This window comes from Vanessa atalanta, chromosome Z (genome assembly GCF_905147765.1).
Source record: "Vanessa atalanta chromosome Z, ilVanAtal1.2, whole genome shotgun sequence".
NCBI lineage: Eukaryota > Metazoa > Arthropoda > Insecta > Lepidoptera > Nymphalidae > Vanessa > Vanessa atalanta.
The window spans coordinates 5,517,791-5,538,477 of NC_061902.1; the positions used below are offsets into that span (position 1 = coordinate 5,517,791).

Here is a 20,687-nt window from a genome sequence, read left to right on the forward strand (position 1 = left end):
ATAACCTATAAAATGTTAGGACTAGAATAGGATTTTATGATTTGTTTGAGTTAAAATATTATTTTCGTTTTATAAAATGTAATAATTCAAACTCTTCTTATTTTTTTAGTTGCCAAATGATATGACTAATTAAACAGAGTATCATATTATGGGTAAAGACACAAGTGCGCATGAAACCAGGTTGTATACCAACGAAGTTCGAATGCCAAGAAGATATATGTTGAAAAAACAAAGTTTGTCAATAATCGCAGAGTGTTTGAAAGATCCAGAACCAAGTAGTACCCCCAGTTTATCTGCCATAATGATAATTGATAGCAATTAGCAACAACGTAGCGTTCCGCGCTTGTTTCGCGAGGTGTGACGTCACGCAACTCTGATTGGTGTTTAATGTCACGTGATTAAATGCCTCATTTTGTCGATTTTATTTTCCAAAAATATAATTAATCTTTTATTATTTTTGTAGAAAAGTTGTTTTTTTATTTACTAATTATCATGGTTAATCATTAGAAACTCAAAGCCATCCGATTTATTATTAGTGGAAACAAGCCTATTTATATAATTTTCTTTATTAGATTAGTTATATTGACTGGTTATTTGAATTCGATTTATAGAAAATATAAAAAAAAAATAACAATCACGTGCTAAATGAAATGTTTTATTGGTTATTGGGGCGAGTCGACTCTGCCCATAAAATCTTGCATTGAAATACTCATCAGTAGTTATATATTGTCGATGCATTATTAAAATTAGTTTTTATTATATTTATTTTGGCTCATATTTATGTACGTAGAGGCATTTTAACGAATTTGTAAATGTGAACAAATGTTTCACAACCCATCAAAATTTCCGTACATATGCGTCCGTCTAGAGAAAAAAAAATCACTTTCTGTAATTTTTTACTACCGAAAATATGCCGACTGTTTGTTTTTTTATATTGTCAGTGGCTTTTTTGTATTTATATTTATGTCAAGCATTTTTCGATGCTAAATAAATTTAAATCATGTCAGTTCTATAAATTGTAACTAATTTGTAAAAACTCAAATAATGACACCGACATATTTTTTGAGGCAATTTTTCCTTAAATATTACAACTGTTTGCTTGAACAATTACTTTTTAGACTAACAAAGTGCGATTCAATATGAATTTATACTTTCTAATCAGTATTGGATTATATTTATATAAATTATTATGTATTTAAAACAATTTGATAATTTTAATTTACATATATCGTACAATATGTATTTAAAACATTCGCGTTCAATATTTTGACTATTTTTTTTCTAAAACACGTGTAATATGAAGAGTCTGCTTTTTTTACTATTTATTAATCGTCAACATACCAAAATTCTCCATGGGAAAATAATTAGCATTAAACTTTTTAGGACCTTAAATTTTTTTTGATTTTATTTTAAAATTTAGATGATGTTCTATTAATACTCACATGTGCCTTAATGTAATGTATATCGAGTGTTTTATCAAGTTTTGACCATCTGTGGGATTAGCCTTGTCACTAACTAGTAGGTCTAAACTTTATGAAACATTTTGTGTAGAGTATGTAACGGCTTTGATCAAATGTTAAGAAATCATGTCACATGCTATTAGAAACAAAAAAAAAAACAAGTAAATCTTTTTGGTGATTTGTTGTAAAAATAATACCTACACTAGGTGCTCGTCCCGACGTAGTCCGGTCATAATAAGCATATTATTTACGATCACTGCTTCATCGGGTCACCGGTAATTTAAACCATCATGGGACCAGGACAGGGACTCAAAATATCATCGAAATCGGTCCAACATATAAGAGTTCACCAATCTACACACATATAGAAGATTTACATATATAAAGATGTGCGTCGAGTCGAGAGTTTTATTAAATGGCTTTTTAATATTTAGTATCCTATATACTGTACTAATTGAACACAAATATTTTGAATGATATTTTCAAAATTTAAAAAACAACAACAATTAAACTAAAAATAAATTTACAAACAGTAAATTTAGATTTATAGCATGTGATGTAAATCTGATATCTTTAACCATTCAGTCATAGCCATTCTTTACTCCCTAACAATTACGTCAATTTAATTAAATAATAATGATAAAATTTTAGAATTATACACAAATTTATATTTTTTATATATTCGTGCGTAAAGATTTATTAATATATACGCCTTTTTTGAGGCTTTTATAATAATGTAAAAAGTAACAATGATTATTGGTGAAATTTACACTAAATGTGGTGTGAATTCTTCAATAATTATCAATTACTGTGTATTTTATCACAAGCTGTTACGGACACTGTTGTCACGTACAATCGTACGCTTAGGTTATGTATATTTCATACGGAAAAAATCCTAAATTAGTTTGATAAAAAATAAATCAAAACATAAAATTGTGTCCGTAAGCAAGATTGTCAATTTAATTCAGCAGTAAAGCAAGATACTACTGAATTTATTTTTTAAAAAGTTGGTAACAAAGATATCAATTATCTACAATTATAGGTTGAAAAATGTGATACAAAACTGCTTACCAAAGCTAAAATTTTATATATTATTTTAGATGTTTATAATTATTATCTTCATACAGCTTTGCTAAAACCACTATGCCTAAGTAGGTAGGTACTAAAATTGTGTCAATTCGTATTTCGTATGTAACATTGTTTATTTATATTATTATAATAAATATGAACTTGACAACTATATTATCGATGGTAAATTATATTTTGTATTTATATGCATGAATTGTCTAAACTCTAAACGATTCTGTAGTATGTACATATTGTAGAAGTAAGAATATGTTACAATTTGATGTGAAATTATACACAGCAGCATTAGAAATGAATGTTTTCTCAAATTTTATAAAGCGCCTTCAAAAATTAAGTAAAGCAGATTTTGTTTTCAACCATACAACATGCTTTCTCCTTGCTTATTTTTTAACTATTTCTCATTTGTCGTTAGCTTGCGCTTCACTATACCAAGTGTCTTTGCGCTTAAAATATATAATATATAAATTATAGACTGCTCTTCATGACTTCCTCACATATTCTTCACATTTGAAATTATTTTGTTATTGAATATACTCAATCTATAAGTTGTATCTGCCCAGTTTTATTGGTGGGTTTTATAGTGTATGCTTTCATCGACTTCATTTCACATTGTAACCATTAAATCTCATAAAATATTCGTCTAATAATATACTACATAATTTAGTAATTAATAATTATAACTGTTGTGACTACGTTCATCGGATTAGTATTATTCAATGAACTTTGAAACTATAAAAAAATGTTAATTACTGTTTCTTAATTATATGTTGGTTATGGATTTTTTTATAATTCTATTAACATAAAATTAAATGTTTCGCTTTAAGCCTGTCACATGTTTAAATAAACTACCCAGTCTTGTGGTGTTTATAAAGAATAATATGTAATATACAAATATAAGTCAATTAAATGATTAAAAAAATATATTTTGCCAATTATTATTATTATTATTATCATCTGTTTACTATAAATACTTATTTTTATATATGCTGGGCACTGGCTGACGATAGGCAATGCAATGCCTTATTAATTTTTTTTGTAATCAATTATTCGATACGACTGAGTGTGAAATATACGTTGATGGTGCTATCAACAACTGCAAAGTTTCAACTCAATCCGATGAACGATGCGTGAACGCTTAGCTTACGAATAGATATTTGTATTTATTGATCAATAATATAAATGATATGTACTGTGTCTTAGACTACGATGACATGATCAGTGTGTTTGTTGCTCGAGAAATATTATTTTCATTTAAAAAAAATATTTGTGATTTTTAAAGAGTTCTAATATAAGTATTGCATTGGCATTTTTAGCTGATGAACATATCAACATTTTTATATACTAAATGGATGGTTCATTCCAAATAAGAAGACAAGCAACTGATCAACCCCCCCCCCCCCCCGCCCCAATCAAAATGTATAGCTCAAGCTTATATGTTTGTATTTCGAATGTGTAACATATTAAAAGTTTAAACAGTTACTGCTATTATAATTAATAATATAAATGTTGTGAATTTATATATATTAACAATATATTAATAATACGTTTGTATGATAATTATACCTTCAGTTTTTTTTCCCAATGTAGGTACTTGCATTGTAAGTGCAAAATAACATTCCATGTGGATGTTTGTATAAATTATTGTCTCACGTGTAGCTCTATATGTATACTGTTTCGTATTCACTATTTCAGCTTAAGTGGTCAATAAATGTTCACTGTATTCAAACAAAGTGTTTTAATTGTTATAATATATGCAATTAAGTATTTAATATCTTTGTATAAGCTTAATAGACTACTATACCAGCGAGGCGGTTAAATATTACGAAGTTCAGAAGTGTAGTTAGTGGCTGGCTAAGGAAGCTACATAATAGCGATATAGCGAGGGATTGACCCCAGCCCAGACCAATAATTGTTGAGGCTTGTCTGTGAAGTGTGAAGGTGATCCTCATTAGCAGCACGAGTTTTGATGTTCACAGAATATACATAACCTTAACATATACTATATTCAAGTAGGTTATTACAAGCATATTTTGAGTCATAATTTTACAAAGTTAATTTTAATGTAATGCTCCGACTCGGAATGCAGATTCTATTGATAGGAATGAGCTAAAAATGCAGTAGTTACACTTTTTCATCAATCATAAAATATACCTATGTACAATAATCATACTAAAGGATTATAGATTTATATAGATATTTATTTATCTTGAAATATATTACTTACTTGCGAATAATCTTTAAGATCTTTTGTTGTTTATATAATCCTGCGAAGTATTATAATTAAAATATGGTAAATTTTTACCGTTACTAGAAAAAGAAGTGATTACAGTAATTTCAATCCTATTTCTATAATTCGATCTTTGAAAAATAAAAAAAACCGTTTTTAATCAACTTCTCGTCAATTTAGGTAAAAATGCTATTTTTCATAGATCTGATGAGTTCGGTTTTACAAGTGGTCTGATGCAGCAATAGCACTTCTTAAACGTACACTTTTATTTTATTTTACGCATTTAGATTACGCATGAAAAAAAAAAAAACAAAATACTATTAGCGTATCCTGCATTTGATCTCTTAGAACACCTATGTTTATAGTTTTAACCCTACCTAATATTTTTGCGCAAAATTATAACCCAACAGTAATGATCTTAATTTAGCCAATGCTGCAATGTTTTTAGAATTATTTCAAAGTGATCATTGCATTCAAAACTTCAATGAATTTCTCATCCCTAACAGAAAGACTCAGCTCCGCAGTATAAGCGGTTAAAAAATATATACTCATTTATATTTATTTTGTTAGCGACCAATATATTGGTTATTTTCATAGTATTGTGTCTTTTGACACAATTCATTGGGGTAATGCAGCATATATTTAACCTGTTTTCATTTCACCAAAGAGAGGCTGCCTTCGGGTTATTTTTAACAAAGTAAAAATATTCACATTTAGTTTATTGGCGCACCACCTACGCAGTTTATGTTCAATCTCTATTTGTTTGGGTTGTCTGGAAGAGATGTCTAATTAGCCATAAGGCCGCCCATTGTACAACACATTATACTATTGTAATTTTAAGATTTTGTATTTTGTGTTTATGGTGTACAATAAAGAATAAATAAATAAATATTATTATATATTGACAATAGCACATAGTCCTTGAACAATAAAATGTATTCAGCTTTAAGTGAATATTGTAAGATATACGGATTACATTTAAAATGAAAAGGGAATCGATGTCGTCAGCGATGTCACCTGTGCCAGCGCGTACCAGCCACGAGCGTGACCGCACGCCACCGCCCGCAGGACGACCGCATCAAAACAAAATTACTTTTAACATTAATAAACCATATTACTCTAATTTGCCTTTACTTTCTACTTCTTTTAACAAACCTTTCAAAACTCCCCGTAATGTGTACCAGTTGTTTTTTACCTCCACCTCATATCGGATGACTTTTTGTATTTAAAGTTCTTTGTCTTCATTTAATTTAATAGTCATGCCGTCTAATTAACAAAACAATTTTGGGGAATATTATGAGCACAACGCTCATTTATCAAAACGAAGGTGTCAATTAGCTAAAACTATGGCTGACAAAGATACGACGAAGACTAATCAGTTGACGGAGGACGAAATAAATAAGGTATGTATTCTTGCTTATCTTTATATGAACTGTAAGTATACTTAATTAGTAAAAATATATGAACTAGTATATACGTACAAAAAATATGGTAATAATGTTGCTATATAAACATTTACGAAAATCTTCACTCTTGTACCGATTTTAGTAACAATGAATAGTATGAAGTATCTACCTATTCGTATTGGTAGTCTAGTATTCAATACGTGACTAACTAAACTATAAATATGTACTATTTGATTCGCATATTTTACATAAATCGATATGTATCTATGATAAGAGTTTAAGCAAAATGGTTTTATGAGGGTAGGTATCTATGGGTCATAGCATTAAAAGCTACATTATTATTACGTAAAAACTTACGTGAACACAATATGTCCTATTCTTACTTGCTTTGTTACATCTTCAAAAAGTTAGCGAAAACGATTTTATTAATTTGAATCGTAGTTTGTCAGGCCTAATTACCATAATTAAAAGGCTTCTGTAATAATTTTTACTGGGTAACACTCGTGGTTCGGTTATATACCTACAATATTTAGTTAAATTGTATTAATATTTTTCTATTAACATATGTTTTGTGTGAAAATGGAGCAATTATCAAATGAAAATTATCAAATAACATCTATGTACAGATGTTTTTTTTTTAAACGATTAAGTTATATAGTTATTGTATACGATGCTTTTATTAATTTGTTAATATTTAATATAATAATAACATTTAATAATAACATTCTATAATGTAATGTTAAATTAATAACTGAAGTTCAGAATTGTTTCAAATTTTCATAATTTGACCGAAAATATTATTTTAAGGGCACTAAGTAAGGATTATATTTTTTTTAATTCACTCAGTCGATGACCGCTAGAAACGACTCGAGGTGCTGCTGCTAGTCAATGATAATGTCAATGGTAATGCCCGTTATGCCAGTAACTTTGAATGTTATACTGCCATTTTGTTATTTAATCAGAATTTACGTTTTTTATGCGTATATTTCGATTTAATTACAAAGGTAACTTGGATATTTTTAAAATGCCGCCTTGTTACGTAAACAGAATATTATTAATTACTGTCTTCTCTTTCTGTTTATTATATCATAAAATACAATATTTTTTTATTATTATTTTAGGTAAATATTTTCAATGTTGTAAAAATTGTTAAGTTTGTGTTAAAAACATGTTGTTATTTTTAAAAGCCTGAAAAAATGTAAGTTATATCAGATAATTTAGATTTAAAACAAAAAATGTTGAGACTGTATGTGTGTTAACAATATTTATCAAGGGTTTTTTTTTATTTAAATGTTATCATAGAATGTGTTCTTTATGTACCGATGTGTTCCTAATGTAATAAATTAATAAATTTAATTTTCATTGATTATTTTATGTATGATTGTGTTGATTGTTCTATTATTTAAAATTACCAATGCGAAAGATTCTCTAAAAGTAGTTTAATCGGTTTATTTATATAAAGCGCATATAAATGTACATTAGATATAATTTTTTTTAATTTCCACCCCGAATACGCGCCAAAACCGACACGTTTTGAAACACCTCGTTTGTTTTATCGATAATTTTACACATCCTATCAACACCTACAAGAGTAATATTGACAAAACGGATTGCGATTGCAGCTAGTTTATTTCTACGATCAGATGGTTAAATGTAATATGAAATTATTCCATAACTATTAATTTTAATTTATTTCCATTAGTATACTACTTGTAGTTAATATGTGATAACTTTCTCAAAAAATATTTAAAAAAAAAAATGGCTGCAAAAAGTGACAACGATAGAACTGAAGCGCGGGAACATTTTGAGAATCAATTACGTTTTGCATTCGTTAAATATAACTGTGCCGAGGAGAACGAAGATGTTACAGAGGTAAGCTAATATTACATTAGTTATTTTGATGCCTATTGTTTTTATGGTTCCGTTAAGAATTTGCGGAGGGATTGGTGAACATGGTTTACTATGATTCCATTACACATTTATATAGTTATGTAACTTATGAGATCATCTTTCCATAAAGACAAAGATAATCATATTATTATGTTGTTAAAACAAATGAAGTACTAAGCCATAGCAACGAAGTTATTAATGATACTAAAAATATGATGTATTGTCCATTGTAATTTACAGCAAACCGCTTATTTTTAAATAAAAACTAACAAATAACTGTCTAATCCATGCTTATAACTCCGCATGAATTGTTGGTATTTTGACAAAAAATCATGAACTGATGACTCGTTTCCAACTCTTGTTGAAAATAATACTTAATAGGTATTATTAAGGTAATTCTTCCTCTTTATCTTCACCGATTGTATTAAAACCGATTTCAAAAACAGGAGAACTATGTTTCTTTAAAAGCCGCTGTTTCATTTACGATACGCGCTTAAAGTGACGATAAAATTTAATGTATAAATTCTAACTATTATAAACCACTAAAAGTTTGAGTCGGTTTTAGACTAAGTAATACAAGTCAAATCTGTAGATACGCACACCGACTTTAAAACTAAATGACTGTATAATGTATATTTAAGTTTTATAATGCGTTGTAAATACATAAAATCTCTTTGGATTTAATGGGCAACCAACTCTGTATTAACCAAAGAGTATATGATATTCTGCGGTAAATGTCATCTATATTTGACAACACAATTTATTGAATAAACAAGAATTAAAAAAAAACTATCTTTCAAAATAAAAAAACGTCCATACATATATTATATAATATAATATAAATAATATAAATTTATAAATATTTGCTTTTAAATAAATAGGTATCGATCATGATATGCTTTAAAAAATATCTTCCGATATTTCGCTGTACATCACATGTTCGAGATTTTAAAACATGTGTGCTATTAAATGCAAAACGGTGGTCTCCAGACGTTGAATTTATGAAACAGTTTGAAGGAGTAGCGATTTATCCCACAGAAGAGATTGAGAAATATTTTAAAGTCATATATAGTTCAATAGTCAGGCCTGTCGAGCGTAAATTACAGAATATGTGGATAAATTTTGGACCGCAACATCCAGCCGCTCATGGTGTTCTTAGATTAATCCTAGAATTAGATGGCGAAACAGTCGTTCGAGCAGACCCTCATATAGGATATTTACATAGAGCAACAGAAAAATTAATGGAAAATAAACATTACACACAAAACCTGCCTTTTGTTGACCGTTTTGATTATGTGTCTACTTTAGCAAATGAACAGGGATTTGCAATAGCTGTCGAGACTCTACTTAATATAGAAGTACCACCGAGAGCAAAGGCTATAAGAGTTTTATGCAGTGAACTTAGCCGCATAGCCAATCATCTTTTAAATATTTCTGGAACGATCCTTGATGCAGGTGGAATAACACCATTTTTCTGGATGTGTGAAGAACGAGAAAAAATTTATGAACTCCATGAACGTCTATGTGGTGCCCGAGTTCACTGCGCATATGTTAGACCTGGCGGTGTATCACAAGATATTCCTATAGGTTTTCTTGACGATGTTCATGAGTTTTGTATGAAATTGGGGGAAAGATGTGACGAAACAGAAGATTTAGCAACCGAAAATAGGTTATATTATGCAAGAACTGCAGGAATCGGTGCTGTGAAAGCACACGAAGCAATATACCACGGTTTTTCTGGACCAATGCTAAGATGTACGGGTGTTAAATGGGACTTACGAATTGCATTCCCGTACGATGGCTATGACTTGTACGATTTTGATGTTCCAGTTGGAACAATGGGTGATAGCTACGATCGCCATCTTCTTAGACTAATCGAGCTACGTCAATCATTAAGAATAATAAATCAAGTTATTGACACAATGCCTGCAGGCGAAATAAGGACCGATGATTCAAAAATATCTTTACCACTGCGTGCTGAAATGAAAACTTCGATGGAGGCGCTTATTCATCATTTCAAATTGTGCACAGAAGGTTATATAGTACCACCAGGAGCAACATACACTGCTGTTGAATGTCCTAAAGGAGAATTAGGGTTTTATATGGTGGCTGACGGTACGTCGAAGCCTTATCGTGTTGGTATAAGATCTTGCTCTTATAATCATTTAGCAGCTTTATCTTTTATGGGCAAAGGATTAATGCTAGCTGATATATCTATTTTAATTGCAACTATAGATATTGTATTTGGTGATATAGATAGATAAAGAAATGGAAATAAAGTAATTTTATATATCTTATGTCCTAATTCGAATGTGTAATAAATTTTATTTTATTAATAAAGAGAGAAATATTATTTGACGTATCTGAGACAGCAACAATCTATTACTTTTTATATAAATAATATTAGTTAGAGATGAAGGTTTTTTATTACTTTCATAAGCATTATGAGTGACTACGTACCAATATGAGATGTTGTATGTTATCGGTATATTGTTGTTGTATACAAAGTTCAATATATCTGACGGTTGCTTACGGTATCATCTCGGTATTTGTAGGTTATGAATTATTTATTGGTATTTTATTCTCTATTTGATTTTAAAAAATTGTAATAAGATAAAAAAGAAAAATGTGATTCTAAGGCTTTATCTCCTTTTGGAAGAAGGTTTATCTATATGTTCATCTGTACGTATGAAGGAAAATTCATCTGCATGTTTTCGATATTAATGCTTGAATATATTAGTACTCAATATTTTTTTAACTTTGCAGTATTTTACAATTTTGTATTAAATTATTTATAATTTTAATATACCCGAAAATCAGTACCAACTACAACTGCAGCTTTATATATTTTAGAAGTAAAACATGTTACGTTTCGTGATACTTTGCGAATGTTTGATTTTGGCACAAAAATCGTCTCATTATCTTACGCGTAACTACAGGCGATGCAAGATACCTTCTTTTTTATGGACTATAGCGAACATGCCTTCCTATCGTAATGACACGAATCAACTTACGAGCCAGTCAAAACATTTTATTGTGAGTCAGCCGACATGTCCTATACGCGGAAATAGAGTAACAAATTTGTACTTGCGACATAAGTTAGAAAATGTGTAAATCTGTTTGTTTTTTATGAAGAAGCCAGTGTAATAGCAAAATGGTTGACTGCTTCGTCGTTCAGGTATTTTTTCTATTCTGATTTACATGGATTTTTTTATTGAATTTTAGGTTTTTTAAATTATATAACAAATCACTCTTGAATTTGCCTGACATACAAAATTTTTCATAAATATATTTATTTTATATGTTAATAAAAGTTATATTAATTTTTAATCATCAATATTTTAATTTCTTTTAATTTAATTTTACAAAAAAATATATAGACGCTATTTAACAAAATGATTAAATGAAATAGTTTTTCTAAGTTTATATATTATTTACAATGTGCCATAAAATATCAGTTAATAATATTTATAAGAGATGTAAAATTTAAATCTGGAACTTTTTTTTTCTTTTGATTTTTTAATACTTAAATTGACCAATTAAATGAAATATACCAATATTCTCGAAATATTATTAAATTGAATAGTATACAATATGAAAGCGTAAAGGTTAATTATTTCTCTCCATATAAACTTTTGCAAGGAGTAAAAAATATCCTCCGTAGAGCTAATTGTAAATATTGATTAGGAGACCAACTTTTATTGATAATATTGCTTATCTGCCCGTTAAGCCACTACACAGGATAACATTTATAGGTTAGCATGCCGAGAAATAAATATTGTTATAAATATATTTACAAGCAGCTTGTTCCACATTAAATATTTAAATAAATAAAATATAAGTTTTATAATTTCCACCGAGAATTATTTCAATATTATATAATGCTTAGTTTTGTTTTAAACTGAATGTAAAATCTGTGTAATTATTTGAATAAACCAAATGATTAGATTTATTTTCATTATACATACAATTTGTAAAATGTCATTATTTATATTATATTTAGAAAAGTAAAAGTAAAGTAACAGTCTGCAAATGGCCCACAGTTAAATAAGACCCTCCCCCTTCCTTTGAGGACAGTGCACATGTGATAGAATTTTATCCAACACATGCAAGTTTCTACACGATGTTTTCCTTCACCATCCAGTATGCGAATTAAAACAATAAATTAAGCACATGATAATTCAATGCAACTTGCCTGGATTTGAATTCATAATCTTGGGTAAAGATTCACAAATTTTACCGATGATCAATCTCTCTTCTCTATTTATTGTATTCATTAACATAAGCCTCATGTTTTTAAGATATATTACGATTATATGATCTAAGAAATAACTTTATAATCGTTGAATAGGGAATGAAAGTTCGGAATGGATTTCGTTAAATATAAGAAGAATGGAAATAATTGTAACAATGATTCTGTAATTTCATCTAATAATCCAAAAATTTTGTTTTTGATTAAAAACCAACAAGAACAGTATTTGACAGGCGTTATGTTTGTTTTAAACTCTATTTTTAAAATAAATTTGTAATAGTTTGGGAAGCTTCGTTTTTATTCAATAGAAAAGCAGAGTGTTTTTATAGTTTTACTATTAAATAAAAATAAGCAGACGGGTAAAAAATAATTATAGAAAAACACATTGAATAAAATTTGGATATATTCAAGTTTATGTAATCTATTTGCGTGTCAGACGTTTTGATGATGTGAATCTAGACTATTGCCTCGTCATAGGTAGACTAGTTAGGTAGGTTTCTTAGAGTGTGCAACTAATATATGGTGCCTTATTATTTCGCAATAGAAACCTTTCAAAGATATCCGGTTTTCTTAGGGAAATCCGGATTTTGTGGTATCATACCTATTCACGAAACCCCTGTGTTCACAGTCATAATTAATTCGAGGCAATATGGATTCATTTAGATATAACGCATCCAAAGCCCCTCCGTTGCGGTACTTTGAATGAATTTGACAGAACTCAGGGAAAAGTAGAGATTTGACTTTAAGGAGATTTGGGGACAATGCTTGATTCATTGCAGCTTCTATCCTACTCAGCTTCTTAATTCCAGACTATACCATTTCATTAGTGGAAGGAGACTCGAGCCACCCACTTGGCCACTCTCCGGAGGGTTGTCGTATATTCAGTCCATTTCCTTAATCATACACGAAACCATATCATCCACTATGGTAAATATGGAATACCCAGCATAACGCAAATTCTCAATACAGAGGCAATAATTTTATCTTTCTTTATATTTACTGCAGAAGAATAGGTTATTTTATTCTCAGCCATGCCCAGCCTTTGGTCTACTCGAATGAGTACAGATAATTCTGTTAAAACATTTTATATGGAAAACTGAGAAAACATAGTGTTATGTTAGAACTATTATTCTTATATAATCAGTAAACTAAGATAAGACTGCCGCAAACAAAAAAAACTACAAATTAAATGTAAGAAAAATCCATTTTTATATCGAGACATTTTTATTATGGATTTGGACGTATCAGTAAATTATAAAATTGAAGGTTTTTTGAACAAACCATTTATGAGACTTATGATATAAAATATACAATTACACATACATTGTTGTTATTTATACGGTTTTTATTTGGATTATATAAGATGGATTTTCGTTTTTACCAAATTCCATTACAGTAGGTTTATGTGGAACCGAATCCAATTTATATCAAATGTCAACTTAGACACATATTTTTATAAAACTTTTTACGATATTCGTGATAAATGCCACTAAGTCTAGTGAAGCCACGATAGATTTTATCTTTCAGCATGTGAGCATAAAAATGGAATTCCAGTTCGTGCTGGGCCGCGTTTCTTTGTGGTTAGTGTAAGGATTTCTTTGGCACGCATTCGACTACTTTTTATTTTATTATTAGCCTACAGACACGAAATCATTTTTTATGATTTTTTTATTCAGGATGTCGTCAAATAGTCCTCAGCTCTTTAGGTGATGGGTCTTTTAAATGTTTGAAAATTTACACAACTATTATATTTGAAGTTTCCTCTAAGAACTTCCGTTGAGTAATAATGGATTTATCCTTGGTTGGGAGAGTCATCAGTAATTTTGTAAGTATCCTTACAATATTAGAATCTGTGGTATAATACCAATTATATTTCATATCAATAAAAAAGAGTTTTTTTCTGTAATTTGATAAAGTCAAAAGGATAATTTCGTGATATTAATAAATAGTGTATTGCTGAAATTTATTTTATAATATAAATTATAAAATATTATATTTATAGTAATAAAAATATGATCGCTATTTAGCGATAAGACTGTCTTTGTACATTTTCCCTAGCTTTTTTAAACAGATGTTTTTTATAATGTTGAATACAATAAAGAGTATTTATATTTGAATATCTTATAATAAAATAAGACAAACATTTAACTTTCTTTTTTTTACTTTGTTAATACTTCGACTTGAATATTTCAAGTATTGCACTTAACTAGTATGTACGTACGTACGTACGTACGTATGTAATGTACGTATGTACGTACACGCTCTATGTCAAAATTTTCATTGATACAGATCGATTTATAAAATTTTATTATGTATCGAGATAATCATTTCTAATTTAAGTTAGGCACACTTCAACTTAGGGAACAGTGCAAGTTTCATTAAAATCGTTCCAGTAGTTCAGAGATATATGTAAATTACTCGTAAGAAAATAAAGGTAGGTTTAGTTTTAGTGAGGTATAGTTATTATTATTATATTATTCCAAAAAGTTGATGCAAACGTCTAAAAGAGTGTTTTTACTTCTTTACGAGCCACGGGGCTCGTACTTCTATTATTATTAACTAGTTGTGGGGCACGTAAACGCATCGTTTCCTGGTATGCACTGGGATGATAAGGTTGTTTTAACAGTTTGTTAGGGTTTAGTTTGTTTTGTTTTTTTGTCTGTTTGTTTTTTCGATGCTACCTTCTGTCTTACGATTCTTCCTTTTTTAGCTTCTCAATAAGGATCTCCCCATTGTTATGAAGTAATTTAGACTTTGAATTTAATAATAATGAAACGTAATCACTTAAGTATTACTTTTTAGAATATAATAATAAGTAATGAATACCTATTTACTTCTAAGTTAATTTAATTCATTAAAAACTAATAAATAAAAATAATATATAATGAAACCGACTCCAAAATTATAAACTGCTAGTTAAAAATAAAAAAGTATATTTTTTAAGACTTACGGAAAGGAAAACAAAATTCAAAAAAGCTTTTGTCTTGATATACCTAATTCAGTACACACGTCGACAATTTTTTTGAAGGTGGCTGGCACCAAGCTAGCTCGGTTTAATTTTTTTATTTATATTTGATTTTTAAAGTCAGTAAGAACTACTTTTTGTCAATCAATTAAATTTAATCAAATTGTGAAGAATAAAATCTAAAAATCACAATAAAACAATCATTTATTACATAACGTAGCCTACGTTAAATTTAATTGAAGGTTGGAATACATTAAATATTATAGTTTCATTCATTTGTGTTTCAAAATTAAATAAATATATAAAATCATAGCTATACGTCTTGACTACACGCGGAAAAAATCAGGGGCTCACTCGTTAAATTCTTTCAGATAAAGTGATTCAAATTCACATGTATGTATCTATTCACCCATGTCATGTCAATACATCTAACCGAAGGTTTCACGTAGCCGTGAAACCGTTCACTTTTTTAGCAAGAATTTGTAACCATTCCTTACATCACCAATCTACTACTAACCTTGGGAATTGAGTTGATTAGTCCCTTGTGCATGTAATTACGCTGGTTCACACATCTTTCAAACAACGCAAATACTAAGTAGAATATTTCTGCTTGGTGGTAGATGATTAGTTGAGTGAGTGGTAACTACCGACATGCTTGCACAGAGCCCTGCCACTAAGTAGTGTGTATTCAAATTTCTTGTAACGCCTCTAAATAAACTAAACCGTAGATATATATTATTTTATAGTTTAGTATACGTAACTCAAGTCGAATATATCGAATGATATCTATTTTGACGAGCAAATGGGCCACCTGTTGGTAAGTGGTCACCACCACCCATAAACAATGGCGCTATAAAAATGTTTTAACCAACCAACCAACTTAGGAACTAAGTTATTATGTCCTTTGTGCCTGTAATTACACTGGCTCACTCATTCTTCAAACCGAAACACAACAATACTAAGTACTGCTGTTCGGCGGTAGAATATCTGATGAGTGGGTGGTACCTACCCAGATGGGCTTGCACAAAGCCTCACCACCAAGTGACAACTACTTTTGATTAAATTACAATATATTAAACACATAAAACTTCGGGAAGAAACTCTCTATATAAAAGTGCGAATCTCATTAAATTCCGTTGTGTAGTTTAGAAGAACTATACGGGTGTGTTGTGTGTACACGAATATCCGATTTATTTACTACTGTGCTATTTTTAGACATTACGTACTATTTTTAATATTTTGTAATGAGTCCATACATGTTTGGTTTAGTAGAAATTAGAAGTATCTGTACTACGCATAAGTACTATTTAGATACTTTAAAATAAAAAATGACAAGTGACATTTCATAAAAAAAATATATATATATATAAATCATGTCTTGTAGAAAATGTCTAGATATTGTCATTTTTCCATGTGTTTATAATTTTCATAATAGAATAAGCTAGCTAGTATAAGTGTATTATCTATGGAATAAGCCTTCAGCGTGTGTTGTGTGTACTACTAATTATGTTATCATTATTAAGATTAATTTCACTTTTCTGCTAGCATTCTTGCCACCATTCCACGCGGTCAAGTTTTATTAAACAGTAACTATTTTTAATTCATATTTGTATATATTTAAGCACTTAGTGTTATCAATTCTAAAGTTAAAATGTCCCATTATTTCATGTTTAGTAATATAATTGTCATTTAAATATCTAAAGATAGCAGAAAATGATCGATGTTTATTTTTAATATTCGTTATAAACTAAGTGACAACCGACAAAATTATTTGCGTAAGCTTAGTCATAGTAGTCACTAGTCATAAATTATTTAATCGGCTTAAAGCTTTGCGGACGTGAAACACAAAAAAATCATAATCCAATGTAAATGTATTTTTTTAAAAGCATTAATTATGTATAGGATTATTAAAACGTGCGTTAATATTCTTTATAATTTTTTGATGTAGTGACTAATATAATCGGAATGCAACCTTGTCCAAGTTTCCTAAGAGATACAGTAGTCAAATCCTAAAAATGTATTGCAATTTTTATACGACTAATTATTTAACAGTGGTATATAACTTATAAAAATGTTTTTATATAGCATGCTAGCTGTATCCTGTCGCTTTAATGGTATTGGCAAAATGTATAGTTAATTAAGATCTAAGACCTGAAGATATATATATATAGCTTACTAATATCAAATTGGACTGATTTTAAAATACATACTTGTATAGATTTATATTTTTAAGATACCCTTATTAGTTTTATTTGTTATAACCATATTTGTTTCCCATTTAACTTTGAGTCATTTTATTTCTGTATAATTAATACATTGTATGTAAATATAAGCTTAAGCGGTCACCGTGCTTGTGCTTGTGAATATTGTACTGTATTTCATATTGTAGTAATACTGTACCAAAATAAGATTCTGATTAACGTTATGTAATTGATTAAAAAACGTTTTAATATACGCATATTAAATTAAATAAGTAAAGGCGTTGCGTGCTAGTGTCGAAATTTGTTAAAGTAAGTGATACGCCGTACCACCCCCAACCCTTTTAATAACACTTTCTACTTGTCCATTTAATTTGCATATTACAACTATTGTTTCGTCTAAACCGGTGTTTGGTGCCGACAGTTCGAAGCAGATCGCTAGCAAGGCTTGTCATTTCAATTGTAGGTTCAAAGTTTACTGCAAAATACTTTGATGATAGGTTATACATTTTTGAAATAGTACCTAACTGGCTGCATACTGCACGCAAATGCCTAAATTTCATATAAAGGCGTGAACGTGTGCATCAACATTCAATAGTTGGAAGGACGTGGTACCAATTTAACACGTCTGTAGAAAAGTGAAAATTTTATAAACATCTATAATAAACTATAACTTAAAATGTTTGTATGTGGTATAAGACCAGGTTCTAGCGATGAAGAAGAGGAAGAAGATGTTATGGACATCCTACAGGTCCACTTGAAGTCTTTTTTTACTTCAAATTTAATTGTGTATAACTAAATTATATTTGATAATTAAAATAAACAAAATAAAGTTTTGATACTAAAATTCATTAAAAAAATGAAAAAATCTGTATTAAAAAAAAAACAATGAACGGTGCATTTTTAATGCGTAAATTTTGTATTAATAGAAATTCACATAATACTCTGTAAAATATGTATATTTCTGGTGGTGAATTTGGATTCGTTCATCTTGTGCTCGGCAGTGAAGAAGAATATTAGAAAAGACTTCCATATTTAATAAGTCTATGTGGCACCAATGCATTCGGCATTGCCATATATACTACCTATACAAAACGTACATATATGTACGTTATATCAATTATCTTACCCTTCCTGCTTTTTCTTTTAATGTAAAGGAAGCATTTATTCAGCAATGGAATATTTACAGATTATTACTTACTTTTTGCAATATAATAATTCTTATAAAATTTTGGGTCTTGTAGAAAAGACGAGAAGAATGTGAACGTAAGGCGAGGCGAGGGGAGATGGACCCTCGATTGGAGTTTACATTTCAACTCCTAATCGACGGTACCGGACTCCCCCGCCATGCCATCATGGATCATGTATTCGAGGGAAATATGGTACGTATATCTTAATTTCCTAAGGTCATACTTTAACTATGTTATTCTATACATTCAACTTAAAGTATTTATTTTAGCTTGATGACATCAACCAGCTTTTTTTACCTCATATGAGGAATAAATTGCTGTGGTATTATCAAGACGTGGAGGAAGTGGAACAACGACCTGTGGTCGAAGGCACGAAGTCAAGGCAGCAAGCTCAAGGAAAACAGCCCCCTCCTCAAATTACTCTTAAGAGGAAATTATTTCTGTCTGATGGTTGGGATGTCAAGTTTACAGGAGTTTGTATTTATATGTTTCGTATAAATGTTAGCAAACAGTTACCCGAGGAAGGATTTCATAAAGATTTGTAAGTCATTTCTTAACCGACGAGACTAATAATAAGAGTTGTTGCAGTAGCATTTAGGACAGCTTTTTACTATTGTAGATTTTGCGGAATCCTAAACGCAGATAAAGTGGGCCTAGTGACCGCTATTGAACGTGTAATGGAATATGTTTATATGAATGCATTAGCTCATCCTAGCAGCGATGGCGATGAAGATGAGACTCGATTTCCTATTGTCAAAAATCAACTCCTACCGGGCTTAAGGTCTTTCTGCAGTGCTTTGAAAGGCAAGTGATACGTTATTATAATCTTTGTATTATCATTCTGCAGCTAACATTTGCGATTACGAGTGTTTGCTAAAAATAATGTTGTGTGCATTTAGTAAACCTGTGTTACCAAGATCCTCGTTTTAAAATAGCCAATAATAATGAGAACCTCGTAATACCTCAGAGGTATTTGGACTTATCTTGGAGCTCGGCGTGCATGTGTCCGTCTTGATTAAATCAAAATTTAATGGAAGAACAAATTAATTAGTACTTTAAAAGGTTTTACATTAGACGGGTCATATTATATTTTAATTAATTGTCACTGGTAATGATTCACTATTTTTATTAATTTTTATTTCTATTTTTATAATTATTAGTTTGTGAAGAAGTTTGCAACCAAGTTAACCTGTTTGATGACGGACAAGCTCTAATGGCTAAATTAAACGACCACAACGAGCTAAAAGAGATGATAAAAAATCCCACAACAATCACTACTTTAGAAGAAAGAGTTAATGAGTGGATAAAAAAAATAATGGAGGTTTGGAAATAAATAATATTAATTTTGCTTTGAACGTTGATACCGCTTATGACGATGTCGTCATGACCTATTTCGCCTATTTTCTAGAGATACTAGCGATCTATTATAATACACTAGTGTGTTCGCCAACACAAGTTAACTCTCTATAATTGTCTTTTCCTCTTATAAATCGATGGGACGGCAAAACCGACACGACAAAAAAGAGTTGAGTTGCAGAACCAAAGCTTTTGTTGTATGTATTAGTTTGTCTGGAAAGTCATTTTGTATTTTTTACATAAATTAAACACAATTTTTTATATTGATAAAATTGGTAATTGAATATTATATTGTCCATTCTGATCAATACTATATGCCATCTTTCTGGCAGCAGCTCATATAATATTTGTTCTAAGTTGCCAAAAAACTAATCAAATGGATGAATTCGACAAATTTAATCTCTCAGCTACATCACGTTTATTCACCGGTTTGCATCTTTGATGCCCTTATTATGTTTTCATCAACTTCAACTGGCCTTCCAGTTCCATGGCGCGTCTTTAACATTTTAATTGCCGTATTCTTTTTCTTATTCTTCTTCGAAGTCTTGCAAACCTTACATAGCACTGGCGTTCTGTCACTACATTTTTTCCATTTTTTTTTTCTTGCTTAAACAGCATTTTTACTTTTTCGAATGTAAAATTTGTCAAAAATACTGC

At 29.7% G+C, this 20,687-nt stretch overlaps 2 protein-coding genes across 2 annotated transcripts in view; both read left to right on the forward strand.

Moving 5' to 3' along the window:
- Positions 1–9,043: 9,043 nt before the first annotated feature.
- On the forward strand, positions 9,044–10,333 carry LOC125075859 (NADH-ubiquinone oxidoreductase 49 kDa subunit-like). The gene has a single exon (XM_047687673.1). The coding sequence runs from the start codon at positions 9,071–9,073 to the stop codon at positions 10,331–10,333; it is 1,263 nt and encodes a 420-aa protein (XP_047543629.1). The 5' UTR covers positions 9,044–9,070.
- Positions 10,334–18,163: 7,830 nt separating this feature from the next.
- LOC125075799 (dynein axonemal heavy chain 5) overlaps positions 18,164–20,687 on the forward strand; it is a 154,697-nt gene continuing 152,173 nt past the window's right edge. The window contains exons 1-5 of the mRNA XM_047687562.1: positions 18,164–18,235; positions 18,729–18,866; positions 18,944–19,215; positions 19,294–19,391; positions 19,835–19,995. Of these exons, the coding sequence (XP_047543518.1) occupies positions 18,164–18,235; positions 18,729–18,866; positions 18,944–19,215; positions 19,294–19,391; positions 19,835–19,995 (741 nt within the window). The remainder of the gene's footprint in view (positions 18,236–18,728; positions 18,867–18,943; positions 19,216–19,293; positions 19,392–19,834; positions 19,996–20,687) is intronic.